The 13,797-nt window shown below is 34.3% G+C and overlaps 1 protein-coding gene and 1 pseudogene across 2 annotated transcripts; both read left to right on the top strand.

Moving 5' to 3' along the window:
• The first annotated feature begins 2,819 nt into the window (after positions 1-2,819).
• LOC127904788 (disease resistance protein RUN1-like) lies at positions 2,820-6,740 on the top strand (annotated as a pseudogene).
• A 1,575-nt stretch (positions 6,741-8,315) lies between these two features.
• LOC127903956 (disease resistance protein RUN1-like) lies at positions 8,316-13,276 on the top strand. Of its 2 annotated transcripts, XM_052449372.1 has the most exons (6): positions 8,316-9,084; positions 9,213-10,311; positions 10,414-10,689; positions 10,792-11,733; positions 11,844-12,456; positions 13,039-13,276. In XM_052449372.1, exons 1-6 carry the CDS (start codon positions 8,594-8,596, stop codon positions 13,047-13,049), a joined length of 3,432 nt encoding a protein of 1,143 aa, XP_052305332.1. In that variant the 5' UTR covers positions 8,316-8,593; the 3' UTR covers positions 13,050-13,276. The 2 variants fall into 2 exon arrangements, with proteins under 2 accessions (XP_052305332.1, XP_052305333.1); XM_052449373.1 differs by lacking the exon at positions 13,039-13,276 and having other exon boundaries at positions 12,289-12,449.
• The last annotated feature ends 521 nt before the right edge of the window (positions 13,277-13,797 follow it).

Here is a 13,797-nt window from a genome sequence, read left to right as displayed (position 1 = left end):
GCTCGTTCAAGGATCGTCAACGCATAATGTGATTGAGAGAGGTGAAGTCCTTCAAGTGTTTGAGTGATTTCAATACCTAAAAAATGATGAATTGGGCCTAGATCTTTCATTGCAAATTCAAAACTCAGCAATTGAATAAGGTTTGTAACCAGAGGAGCAAAGGATCCTGTGAGGAGTATATCATGAACATAAAGAAGAAGAATTAATGTATCAGAGTTAGAGTGAAAAATAAAAAGAGATGGATCGGCAAGACTGCAAAAGAAACCATATTGAAGAAGAAATATACTAAACCGATCAAACCAAGCACAAGGTGCTTGTTTGAGACCATAAAGAGCCTTTCTTAGCTTGCACACATGAGATGGGTATTGTGGATCAGCTGCTCCTGGTGGTTGTTCCATGTATATATCTTCTGATACAAAACCATGTAGGAAAACATTTTTAACATCAAGTTGTCGTATGGACCATTTATGAACTAGTGCTATGGAGATAACCATGCGAATAGTTCCTGGTTTAATAACTAGAGAATAGGTCTCAGTATAGTCCAATCCATCAATTTGGTGATAGCCTTTTGCTACTAACCGAGCTTTTAAGCGATCTAGTGAACCATCGGGTTTGAGTTTTGTTTTGAGTACCCATTTAGAGCCAATAACATGCATGGCTTTTGTGCGGGGAACAAGCTCCCAAGTATGATTTCTATGAAGAGCTTCCAATTCCTCTTCCATTGCAGCTTTCCAGCCAGGGTGAGCTAAAGCAGACCGAAAGTTAGAAGGCTCACGTGGGATGGTTGTAAAGGACTTCAAGGATGTTAACGCATATTTTGGATTTGGCTTAAGGATCCCTCTATGTGATCTTGTTACCATGGTATGTGAGAGAGGAGGATCAAATGGAGAATGCACAAGTTGCGTGTCTGATTCCAATAAAGCAGAATTGGATGGTGAGGGAGATAGCTGTTGCAGTTGTGTGTCATTTTCATTATCAGATTCTACTAGTTGTATTTCAATTGTGTTATCATCATTAAGATGTTGCTCTGTAGTTGCAGTAGTAAAAACAGAAGGGTTGTTGGAGGTGTTCTCAGTGATATGAGATAGTGATGTAGACTCTGACTGAGAGGGGGGAAGGTGGAGTTCTACCATTCCATTTTCATTGTTATATTCAGCCAGCTGTGTTCCAGTCACATTATTAGCACTAACATGTTGTTCTGCAATTGTATTGGTAATAGCATAATCATCATGTAAAGGAAGAGAAGATGATAGGGTATGTGGTAATGAGCTTAAGCATGGAGGAGTAGACATCACAGGTTGTATGTCTGCGACAAACTTGGAGATAGCAGGTGGTAACCATGAATCAAAGATGCTCATAACATGTGTTGGAGACGAGGTTATGTAATTCTGAAGTTTTTGCTTATAAGGAAAAGATGACTCATCGAAGACTACATGACGGGAAATAAGCATTTTTTTACTAGGAGGATGAAAGCATTTGTATCCTTTATGTTTGTCACTAAATCCTACAAAAATGCATAGAATTGTTTTAGGGTCAAATTTGTTCTGTTTTGTATCCCAGGTGTAGGGAAAACATTTGGACCCAAAGACTCTAAGGGATGAGTATGTAGGATGATTACCATGCAACATGAAATATGGTGATTCAAAGTTAAGTGTTGATGAGGGCAATCTATTCATAAGATAAACAGCAGTAGTGAAAGCTTCAACCCATAGAAATAAAGGAGCATTACTATGAAAAAGCATAGTCATACTATGAAAAAGCATTTACTATACCTGTTTGTTCTGGTGTATAAGGACATGATATCTGATGAATCACTCATATTGAGAGAAAGTGTGATGATAATTTGGAATTTATAAATTCACCTCCTCCATCAGAGTGAAAGGCCTTGATATGTTTGTTAAATTGCCTAGTAACATAATGTTCAAAAGCAAGATAAGCATCTGCAAAATCAGACTTGTGTAGTAAAGGGATTATCCAAGTTTATTTAGAAAAATCATCGACTAAACAAGCATAATATCTGAATTTTCCTATTGATAAAACAGGAGCAGGTCCCATTAAGTCACAATGAATTTTTTCAAAAATACTAGAACTCGAGTGTTCATAATGAAAAAAAGGTAATCGACTAAGTTTTCCAAATTGACAATTATCACAAACATGTCCATGCTTTATAGTTCCTTTAACATTTATCAAGCTTTTATTGTGCAATAATTGTAAAGCAGAGAGGTGCGGATGTCCTAAACGCTGATGCTAGTTATCTGCTGGTCCTGATCTGAATCGATTGGAGAAGTAGAGCTCAGACATGGTGGAAAGAGTATAGAGATCACCCTTGCGCCATCCTGTGATCACGGGTTGTCCTGTCTGTCGTTCCTTAATACAAAAATCAACATTAGAGAATTTACAATTAACAGGAAATTGGGATGTTAATTGACATATAGAGAGTAAATTCTTTTTTAAGTCTGAGACTAACAATACATCATCAAGTGGAAAGATTTTATTTTTTTTGTTTAATGGATGAGTCTCCAATACCATGTATTGGTATGGAGGAACCATCACTAATAAGAACTGAGTCAGAACCATAGTGATTGCAAATATTTTTTAACATACCTGGATTACCTGTCATGTGGTTGGAAGCTCCCGTATCTGAGATCCATTCTATTTCAGTAACAGTATTGTCCAAGGTGAGAGCTGCAAGAGCTTGTGGTATGTCTTCATGTTGATTTGGTCGCTTTGGAACCCACCAGCATATTTTTGTAATATGACCTGCTACCCCACAATACTGGCAAGTTTCTTCTCGGTACAACTCACGTTCAGCAAGAGTCATGCGTTGTTCTCCAAATGGAGGGGGTCGTTTTTGTTTAGAGTCTGAGGTGGGTCTAGCAGTGTAGGTACGTACCTTATCTTTAGGTTGTTGTGCATAGAAACCTCTCCCAGTAGATATGAAGCTTTGTTTGTTGCCATGGTTTCTTGAAGAGTGTTGTTGAGAACGTTGATGTCTTTGCCCATAAAATGCTAGTTATGGAGTGAATGAATTAGTTGTCTGGTTGGAGAACCAATTTCGTCTTTGATCTAGACTCTGTAATTGAGAGACCAACTCAGAGTAAGAAGGTCTTGGTGGTTTCAGCATTGTGGTAGTGAAGGTTTTATATTGAGGGCCAAGGCTTGTGAGGAGACAAAAGACTTTTTCTTTGTCTGGAATTGGTTTCCCAATAGCTGCAAGGCTGTCACATAATCCTTTGAAGGTTCGGATATGTTCTCCAATGGTTTTGTCATCTTCTTTACGGAAATAAGTAACTTGTTGTCTGAGGGAGAATTCTTGTTCTTGGGAATCTTCTGCATACTCATTTTTTAGAGCATTCCAGACAGCAAAGGCTGTATCTAAGCCTACAGCAAGGCCTAATGTTTCTTCTGAAAGTGTCCCGATCAGCCAGCCACGAAGGAGTCGGTCTGACTTTCTCCAGACAATGTATTCTTCAGTTAGTTTTGGTGAAGATTCTGTGGTGGTGGTAGAATCTGGTACAATATATTTGTCAGGGGCTGTGTTTTCAATGGTGAGATGCTCTCAACCAAGTCTTGACTCTCTACAAGAGATAAGGCTTGTTCTCTCTATAATGGATAATTTGTAGGAGTGAGTTTGAGGGTAATAAAGTTACCAACATTGAGTGACAGAGTTGACATGTTGTGTGGTTCTGCTAGGATTGCTGTATGTTCACAACAAGCTCTGATACCAAGAGAAAAATTACAGAGGATAGGTGTATTAAAAGGTTTCTCTATTTCTTAAGAAAACAACGTGAATCTACAACAATACATTCTGCAAGGGCTGCTGGTTATTATATAGCAATACAAATTGCTTAAATTGGATGCATTAAATAGCCTAATTCTCAGTTGATTTACTTCCATAATCAACCAACGTCTCTTTCTGTTTCTGTCTTGTTCTCCAACGTAACCTTCCTTGTTGTTGCAGTTGATTTGTTTCTATAATCAACCAATGTCTCCACATCTCTTTCTGTTTCTGTTTTATTACCATTAATAGATGATACATCATGTAAATTGTAAAAAAAATATTTATTTTTCTGATATATATATATATATATATATATTAATAACAAATTAAATGATAGTAACAAGAAAATAGGAATTAGTTTGAATAAATGGTACCAATTTCTATCATGACATATCTAGGAAGAAGATCAAAGAATAGAATAAAAAAGAAAGAGATATGTTTGTAATAAATATTAGAGAATAAGAAAGAGATATCTATAGAATCTCTTTGTGAAATTTCTAAGAACTTAATTACAATTATATTATAATTTCTTCCCTAAAATTATTCAAAATATAGTATTAGAATTACAAAATGCTAGGTTTTAATATATAATTAAAGAGTCTCTCCTGAACCAAATAATAAAAATATTGTATAACTCTTTTGGATGAATTGTTAACGTAGGGACTGTTTGGGGTACTAACATGGCTGATTTTTTTTTTAATATATTATTTCATTAGTGTTGACTCTACTATTGCTGCATTGACTGGACTTCCTTTAGCTCTTGAGGTTATGGGTGCTTGTCTGTCCGGGAAAAACAGAGATGGTTGGAAATCTGTAATTGACAAATTGAGAAGAATTCCAAACCACGATATTCAAGGAAAGCTTAAAATAAGTTTTGACGCACTGGACGGTGAAGAACAACAAAATGCATTCGTTGACATCGCTTGCTTCTTTATTGATAGAAAGAAAGAGTACGTCGCAAAAGTGCTAGGAGCCCGTTGCGGTTACAATCCAGAAGTTGATTTGGAAACTCTCCGTGGAAGGTCTCTGATTAAAGTTGATGCCATTGGAAAGATAACCATGCATGATCTATTACGAGACATGGGAAGGGAGGTCGTTCGTGAAACGTCTCCAAAAGAACCTGGAAAGAGGACCAGAATTTGGAATCAAGAGGATGCATGGAATGTACTTGAGCAGCAGAAGGTAAGAGCTCAATGCATACATGAAAGCATAGTCATGCGTATTTTCTAGTCAAACTTATTACAAATAATTGAATGAAAGTTGAATTGATTTTTTGTTTTAGGGTACGGATGTTGTAGAGGGTCTTGCACTGGATGTCAGAGCATCAAAAGCTAAATCACTTAGCGCAGGATTATTTGCAAAAATGAAATGTTTAAATTTACTCCAAATCAACGAAGCACATCTCACCGGATCCTTCAAACTGCTTTCTAAAGAGTTGATGAGGATTTGTTGGCTTCAATGTCCTTTGAAATATTTTCCATCTGATTTTACCTTTGACAATCTAGATGTTCTTGATATGCAGTACAGTAATCTCAAAAAACTATGGAAGGGAAAAAAGGTGCGAAACACACTACAATCCACAAAATTTCTCCAGTATGTAATTTATATTTACATGTTATGACTTTCTATGATTAATTTTCATTATTATGCGCTCTATTATACAGATTCTCAACAGGCTAAAAATCTTTAATCTCAGTCATTCTCAGAACCTTATTAAAACACCAAACTTGTACAATTCAAGTCTAGAGAAACTAAAGCTGAAAGGTTGCTCAAGTTTAGTTGAAGTCCATCAATCTATTGGAAATTTGATGAATCTCGCTTTCTTGAATCTAGAGGGATGTTGGTGTCTAAAGATTCTCCTAGAAAGCATTGGCAATGTAAAGTCTCTTAAAACTCTGAATATTTCTGGGTGTTCAGAACTTGAGAAATTGTCAGAACGCATGGGTGATATGGAATCCTTAACTGAGTTGCTAGCTGATGGGATTGAAAATGGGCAATTTCTCTCTTCAATTGGACAATTAAAGTATGTCAGAAGGTTATCATTGTGTCGAAACAGTTCGGCTCCACCAATTTCTTCTTTGATTTCAACAGGTGTTTTGAATTGGAAACGTTGGTTGCCAACATCTTTCATTGTGAAACGTCTTGAGCTTTCTAATGGTGTGGTTTGTCTGATCGCGTAACTAACTTAGTTGATTTTAGTGGTTTGTCCGCTCTAGAAGTATTGGATCTAACAGGAAACAAATTCTCTAGCTTGCCTTCTAGGATCGGCTTCCTTCCAAAGCTAAGGTACTTGTCAGTTCGGGCATGCAAATATCTTGTATCACTCCCAGATGTTCCCTCAAGTTTAGACTGTTTGGGTGCATCTTATTGCAAATCATTAGAAAGAGTAAGAATACCAATCGAGTCAAAAAAAGAACTATATATAAATCTACATGAAAGTCATTCGTTAGAAGAGATTCAGGGCATCGAAGCTCAAAGTAATATTCTCTGGCATATTGATGTTGATGACCACAGTCATTCACCAAATAAATTACAGAAAAGCATTGTTGAGGTACTATTTCTTTCAGTCTCTCAATTGGTACATACATTGATTAATATCTAAAATCTCAGCATTCCTTGAAATCAATATGTATGCAAGCAATGTGCAATAGTGGTCACCGGTATCGTATTGAGTGCATTCCTGGTAAGATGCCAAATTCGTTAAGCTACAGTGGAGTAGGATGCTCATTGTCATGTCCACCACTTGAGAAGGATGATCATTATTACTTACAGACTCGCATTATTATTATTATTATTATTATTATTATTATAAGAAATAAAAGCAGTGGTATTCAATTGTTTGAAGATAAACGAACAAAAACTGGGGATGATGCGTCGTTTCCTTGCACAAATAGTTTCTTACTCAGACTCTGCAGATCATAGGTTTCTAGTAACCATAATACTAGATGATGAATCCTGAATATTAATTATAATTTTATGATTAAATCCAAAAATACATCCCAACAACACACACCTCTATAATGAGGCACGACAAAAGCCTCCGCCATCGCCGAACGACGTTGCGGCGTGACCCCGCAACACATATCATGGTTATAATAGTTGGACGGTATATTTTTTGAATTTATTAGAAATAACATGTAATGTGAAGTGTCAAATATCATCTTAACCCAAAAAAATCATCTCAACAAAGGAGTTATTTGCTGCAATTTCATAGCTTCCCCCACGTGGGATCAAACCAACTCTTCCCATTTTTTACAAAATTTGATAAGAAATAAGAAATCATGTGAAAATTATACAAAATTTATTATTAATCATCAAGATTTATTGTTGATTTCAATATTGAATAATGGCTTATTTTATAATATAAATTATGTTTGAAATAAAATTGATAAAATTAAAAAATAATTAATGATGGGATCATTTGTTTTGTGGTGGAAAAATATTTTTTGTAAAAATAAAATTTTATTTTTTGCTTCAAATTAGTATATTTTTGATGTTTTAAAATCGTTTTAACGTGAAGGTATCAAAAAAAAATTTTAAAAATAAAAAAATATATTTTAAAGTAAAGATGACTTTGAAAAACAAATGCATAATTGATTTGAATATATTATTTGATTAGTCTGATCTTAGGTTGAGTCTGCTACTTCTACCTAGTTTCGTGGTGCTTTCTCCTGCAAATGAATAGAAAGCATTTCCTTTCACTTTCAATTTCATAGATAACTTCTCTCTCCTATTGCTGCAATTTCATAGCTAACTCTTTGTTATATTGCTCCTTGCATTTTAAAAAGGGCAATTTGAACATTTAAAAAACCTAAGAATTGGAAAAGAGTAAAGAAAAAACAAGTTGTTATATTGTGTTCATTTAATCGTCATATTTTCTTTCTTAAATGGGCTCTCTTGATCCCAAGCAACAAGTGTTCATAAACAAATGCAAAAAGGACATCCAACAATTAAAACAAATTAAGTGAATGAATAGAAAAACTTTGGCGCCGTTGACTGACTACCAAATTAACCAATATTTAACATTTGGTACAACTCAAATTAATTAGGAATTTGATTGGGGCTGGGTCAATGAAGAATAACAATTAAACAGAAATGTTGAACAATAAAATTTGACGAGAAATAGAAAATTATGTGCAAATTATACAAAATTTATTATTAACCATCAAGATTTATGACTTATTTTATAATATAAATTATATTTGAAATAAAAATGATAAAATTAAAAAATAATTAATGATGGGATCATTTGTTTTGTGGTGGAAAATCATTTAAATTTTTTTTTTTGCTTCAAATTATTATATGATAACAAAAATAAAATTTAAAAATTTAAATATATTATTTAAATATATTTTAAAATAAAAATCACATTGAAAATCAATTGTAAAATTGATTTGAATATATTATTTGATTAGTCTGATCATAGGTTGAGTCTGCTACTTCTACCTAGTTTCGTGGTGCTTTCTCCTGCAAATGTATAGAAAGCATATCCGTTCTCCTATATAAAGAATACAGTTAACCTCAATTCAATATCCTTGCTTTAACTCTGATTGCTGCAATTTCTCTCTCCGATTGCTGCAATTTCATAGCTAACTCTTCTTTGCTTCTTTCCTGTTTTAATTTCATGTCTTTACCATTAACAATAATGTGAAAGCTTTATTTGTTTCATGTTTAACTTCAGTTGCTATTGTCTTATGCTCCCTCATTATTAAGCTTAAACTGTTGTATCTCTTGCTTGTATTTGGAAGAGAGTAGATACCTTATGCAATTGCTCCATCGCTAATTGATTGTTCCTCAAATTCTGCAGCTGCCATGACAGAGCCAGAGTCTTCTCGAAGTAGACCTGAAGGGACCTATGATGTCTTCTTGAGCTTTAGAGGAAAAGATACTCGCAAGACATTTACAGATCATCTATATACTGCCCTAGTCCAAGCAGGAATCCACACTTTTCGAGATGATGATGAACTTCCTAGAGGAGAAGAAATCCACGATCATCTCCTCAGGGCAATTCAAGAATCAAAGATATCCATAGTTGTCTTCTCAAAAGGATATGCTTCTTCTAGATGGTGTCTCAATGAACTTGTAGAGATTCTTAAGTGCAAAAATAGGAAAACGGGTCAGATTGTTCAACCTATATTCTATAACATTGATCCTTCAGATGTGAGAAAACAGAATGGCAGTTTTGCAAAAGCATTTGTTAAACATGAAGAGCGTTTTGAAGAGAAGTTGGTGAAGGAGTGGAGAAAAGCTCTTGAGGAGGCCGGAAATCTATCTGGATGGAATCTCAATGATATGGCAAATGGGTATGCCTTTTTTCTCTAAGATTCACTTGCACACATTTATGGAGTCAATATACTTTACATTTTTCAATGTGAAACAATAAAATACTTAATTGACTCGCTATCAACGACTTGCTTTTGTCTATGAGCAGGCATGAAGCAAAATTTATCAAAGAGATTATCAAGGATGTGTTGAATAAATTAGATCCCAAGTACTTGTATGTTCCTGAGCACCTAGTAGGTATCGATCGGCTTGCTCACAATATTATTGACTTTCTAAGTACTGCAACAGATGATGTCCTCATTGTGGGCATACATGGGATGCCAGGAATAGGAAAGACGACTATAGCAAGAGTTGTATTTAATCAACTCTGCTATGGATTCGAAGAAAGCTGTTTTCTTTCGAATATCAATGAAACATCAAAACAATTTAATGGTCTTGTTCCTTTACAAAAGCAACTTCTTCACGATATTTTCAAACAGGATGCTGCAAACATCAATTGTGTCGATAGAGGAAAGGTTCTGATCAAAGAACGACTTTGTCGCCAAAGAGTTCTTGTTGTTGCTGATGATGTGGCTCGTCAGGACCAGCTAAATGCTTTGATGGGAGAGCGAAGTTGGTTTGGTCCCGGAAGTAGAGTCATTATTACAACAAGAGATTCAAGTGTTCTACTTAAAGCAGATCAAACATATCAGATCGAAGAATTGAAACCAGATGAGTCCCTTCAGCTTTTCAGCTGGCATGCCTTGAGGGACACCGAGCCAGCAGAAGATTATATTGAGCTTTCGAAGGATGTAGTTGATTACTGTGGAGGACTTCCTTTGGCTCTTGAGGTTATGGGTGCTTGTTTGTCTGGGAAAAACAGAGATGGTTGGAAATCTGTAATTGACAAATTGAGAAGAATTCCAAACCACGATATTCAAGGAAAGCTTAAAATAAGTTATGACTCACTGGACGGTGAAGAACTACAAAATGCATTCCTTGATATCGCATGCTTCTTTATTGATAGAAAGAAAGAGTACGTCGCAAAAGTGCTAGGAGCCCGTTGCGGTTACAATCCAGAAGTTGATTTGGAAACTCTCCGTGGAAGGTCTCTGATTAAAGTTAATGCCATTGGAAAGATAACCATGCATGATCTATTACGAGACATGGGAAGGGAGGTCGTTCGTGAAACGTCTCCAAAAGAACCTGGAAAGAGGACCAGAATTTGGAATCAAGAGGATGCATGGAATGTACTTGAGCAGCAGAAGGTACGTAAGAGCTCAATGCATACACGAAAGCATAGTCATGCGTATTTTCTAGTCAAACTTATTACAAATAATTGTATGAAAGTTGTATTGATTTTTTTTTAGGGTACGGATGTTGTAGAGGGTCTTGCACTGGATGTCAAAGCATCAGAAGCTAAATCACTGAGCACAGGATCATTTGCAAAAATGAAACGCTTAAATTTACTCCAAATCAATGGAGTGCATCTCACCGGATCCTTCAAACTACTTTCTAGAGAGTTGATGTTGATATGTTGGCTTCAATGTCCTTTGGTATATTTTCCATCTGATTTTACCATTGACAATCTAGCTGTTCTTGATATGCAGTACAGCAACCTCAAAGAACTATGGAAGGGAAAAAAGGTGTGAAACATGCATGTTCAAAATTTCTCCATTATGTAATTTATATTTACATATTATGACCTTTTATGATTAATTCTCATTATTTTATGCTTTATTATACAGATTCTCAATAGGCTAAAAATCATTAATCTCAGTCATTCTCAGAACCTTATTAAAACACCAAACTTGCACAGTTCAAGTCTAAAGAAACTAAAGCTGAAAGGTTGCTCGAGTTTAGTTGAGGTGCATCAATCTATTGGAAATTTGACGAGCCTCATTTTCTTGAATCTGGAGGGATGTTGGAGGCTAAAGATTCTCCCTGAAAGCATTGTCAATGTAAAGTCTCTTAAACGCTTAAATATTTCTAGGTGTTCACAACTTGAGAAATTGCCAGAACGCATGGGTGATATGGAATCCTTAATTGAGCTGCTAGCCGATGGGATTGAAAATAAGCAATTTCTCTCTTCAATTGGACAATTAAAATATGTCAGAAGGCTATCATTGCGTGGATACAATTTCAGCCAGGACTCACCATCATGGCTTTCACCGTCATCTACATCTTGGCCTCCATCAATTTCTTCTTTTATTTCAGCAAGTGTTTTATGTTTGAAACGTTTGCTGCCAACAACTTTCATCGATTGGAGATCAGTGAAAAGTCTTGAACTTTCTTATGTTGGTTTGTCTGATCGAGTAACTAACTGTGTTGATTTTAGAGGTTTTTCCTCTCTAGAAGAACTAGATCTATCAGGAAACAAATTCTCTAGCCTGCCTTCTGGGATCGGCTTCCTTGCCAAGCTAGAGATGATGGATGTTCAGGAATGCAAATATCTTGTATCAATCCGAGATCTTCCCTCAAATTTAGTCTATTTGTTTGCAGGTGGTTGCAAATCATTGGAAAGAGTAAGAATACCAATCGAGTCAAAAAAAGAACTATATATAAATCTACATGAAAGTCATTCGTTAGAAGAGATTCAGGGCATCGAAGGTCAAAGTAATATTTTTTGGAATATTCTTGTTGATGACTGCATTCCTTCACCAAATAAATTACAGAAGAGCGTTGTTGAGGTAATATTTCTTTTAGTCTCTCTTTCACACAAAAATAAACACATACAATTGGCACATGCATTGATTAATGTCTAAAATCTCAGCATTCCTTGAAATCAATATATATACAGGCATTCTGCAACGGTTGTTACCGGTATTTTATTTACTGCCTTCCTGGTAAGATGCCAAATTGGATGAGCTACAGTGGAGAAGGATGCCCATTGTCATTCCATATACCTCCAGTCTTCCAAGGCTTAGTTGTTTGGTTTGTCTGTTCACTTGAGAAGGTTCATCGTCACTCCATATACTTAGACATAGACATTATTATTATTATAAGAAATAAAAGCAACGGTATTCAATTGTTTGAAGATGAACGAACAAAATACACATATCCAGCACCAAAAACTGGGGGATGGATAAGATACATAAGTGGAAGTGAAATGGCAATGGAAGATTACTGTGCAGATGACGAATTGGAACTATACATATATTCAAAGCCAATACGGATTGCTGTGCGCAACAGTTATCCATTCTACCTCCTGCACATTAAAGAATGTGGGGTTCATGTGATCGCAGGAAAGTCAAATTCATTTGAAGAGTCGGAAGTAGAAAGAGATACAGTGATGCCATATCATCTGCTTCCTCACCCTCCTTGTGGTTCAATTACAGCGTCTACACCAAAGCAATGGAGTGATTATTTATTTCCGAAGCTGCAAAATCATAACCTCAATTTAACGCTTGATGGTAAGAACAAATATTTCATTTAGTTATTTTTATTCTATTCTATTTAATTTATGAGATTAAATATTATCTTTAATTATTTCATTATTACTATTTAATCTAAAAAATTAAATATCATCTTTAATAAATATTTAGAGTCTGCTTGGTTTTATTTTTTTCTTGATTTTATGATACCATTTTTCTTATTTAATATAAAAAATAAGTATTATCTTTAATAATTAGATTATCGAATATCACTTAAAAATAAATTATATCTTTAATAATTATTTTTTAAAAAAACAAAAGGCCAACAATCACTAACATATTTTATTAAAATCACTTTAGTTTATTTAGAAAATATTGAAAACTGATTTTTGTTTTTTACATTAAAATAAAAAATTGAATAATGTTTTTATATTTTATTTCAAACTCGATATTTTAAAACAAAAATGAAAAAGATGTGATATTAACCTTTTTTATTATAAAGTAAGTTTTTTAATTAAAAGTGAAGGGAATTTGTTTGTAATAACAAAATGCATAAACAATCGTGCACGTTTAACTTTCTTTTCAAATTTGGAAGTTTTATTGAATTTGATGGTTTTTTAGGGGACATATGACCTGCATGGTTGTGAGAGCACAAGATTATTTCACAAAGAGATGCTTGAAGTTACTCCAAATCAGTATGGTATTTATGTCTGACGAGTTGAATTTGAAGATCATTTTACAAACTTGGAAGTTCTATTGAATACTCTTTGTAATCTTTTCCATCCGATTTGAAATTGGACAACCTAATTATTATTATCCATGACGTAATTTATATTTTCAATTTACAATTTTTGATGAATATTGTTTCCTTTTTTTTTCTCACTTCTCGACGTATTCTCCAAAAAATGAAAATCCTTGATGCTAGTTAGAAATAAATTGGTTTTCTAGGAAGAGATTATTGATTGGAATATAGTATTTGAGTTGGTTCTTCATGTTTAATGTTATAATTTAAAATAATTGATGAAAATTACCGATATACAGGAAAGTTCTAAAAGCATCATTAATTAGTCTAATAAGAGTTGTTAGTTTTGGCTATAAGATATTGCTAAGTATTATTGCATGGTTTTTACTATTTTTTTGCATTTCTTTTTTTGTATATACAACTTTTGTTTTTCTTGCCAGTTTGTCATTAGCTTCGTGACACCAACACCAATTAATAATAAATCTTGGACTATTATTAAATAAAAAAAACATAAATATTGTTAAAACACCAAACTTGCATTGCTCAAACCTAAAGAAACCTATGACAATAATCTAATTTAGAAAATAATTAATTTATCCTTGTAGTCTTAGAAAATAATATTTAATCCTTATGTTTTC

Source organism: Populus trichocarpa, chromosome 19, assembly GCF_000002775.5.
Source record: "Populus trichocarpa isolate Nisqually-1 chromosome 19, P.trichocarpa_v4.1, whole genome shotgun sequence".
NCBI classification, from domain to species: Eukaryota; Viridiplantae; Streptophyta; class Magnoliopsida; order Malpighiales; family Salicaceae; genus Populus; species Populus trichocarpa.
This window is presented reverse-complemented; position numbering and strand designations above follow the sequence as displayed.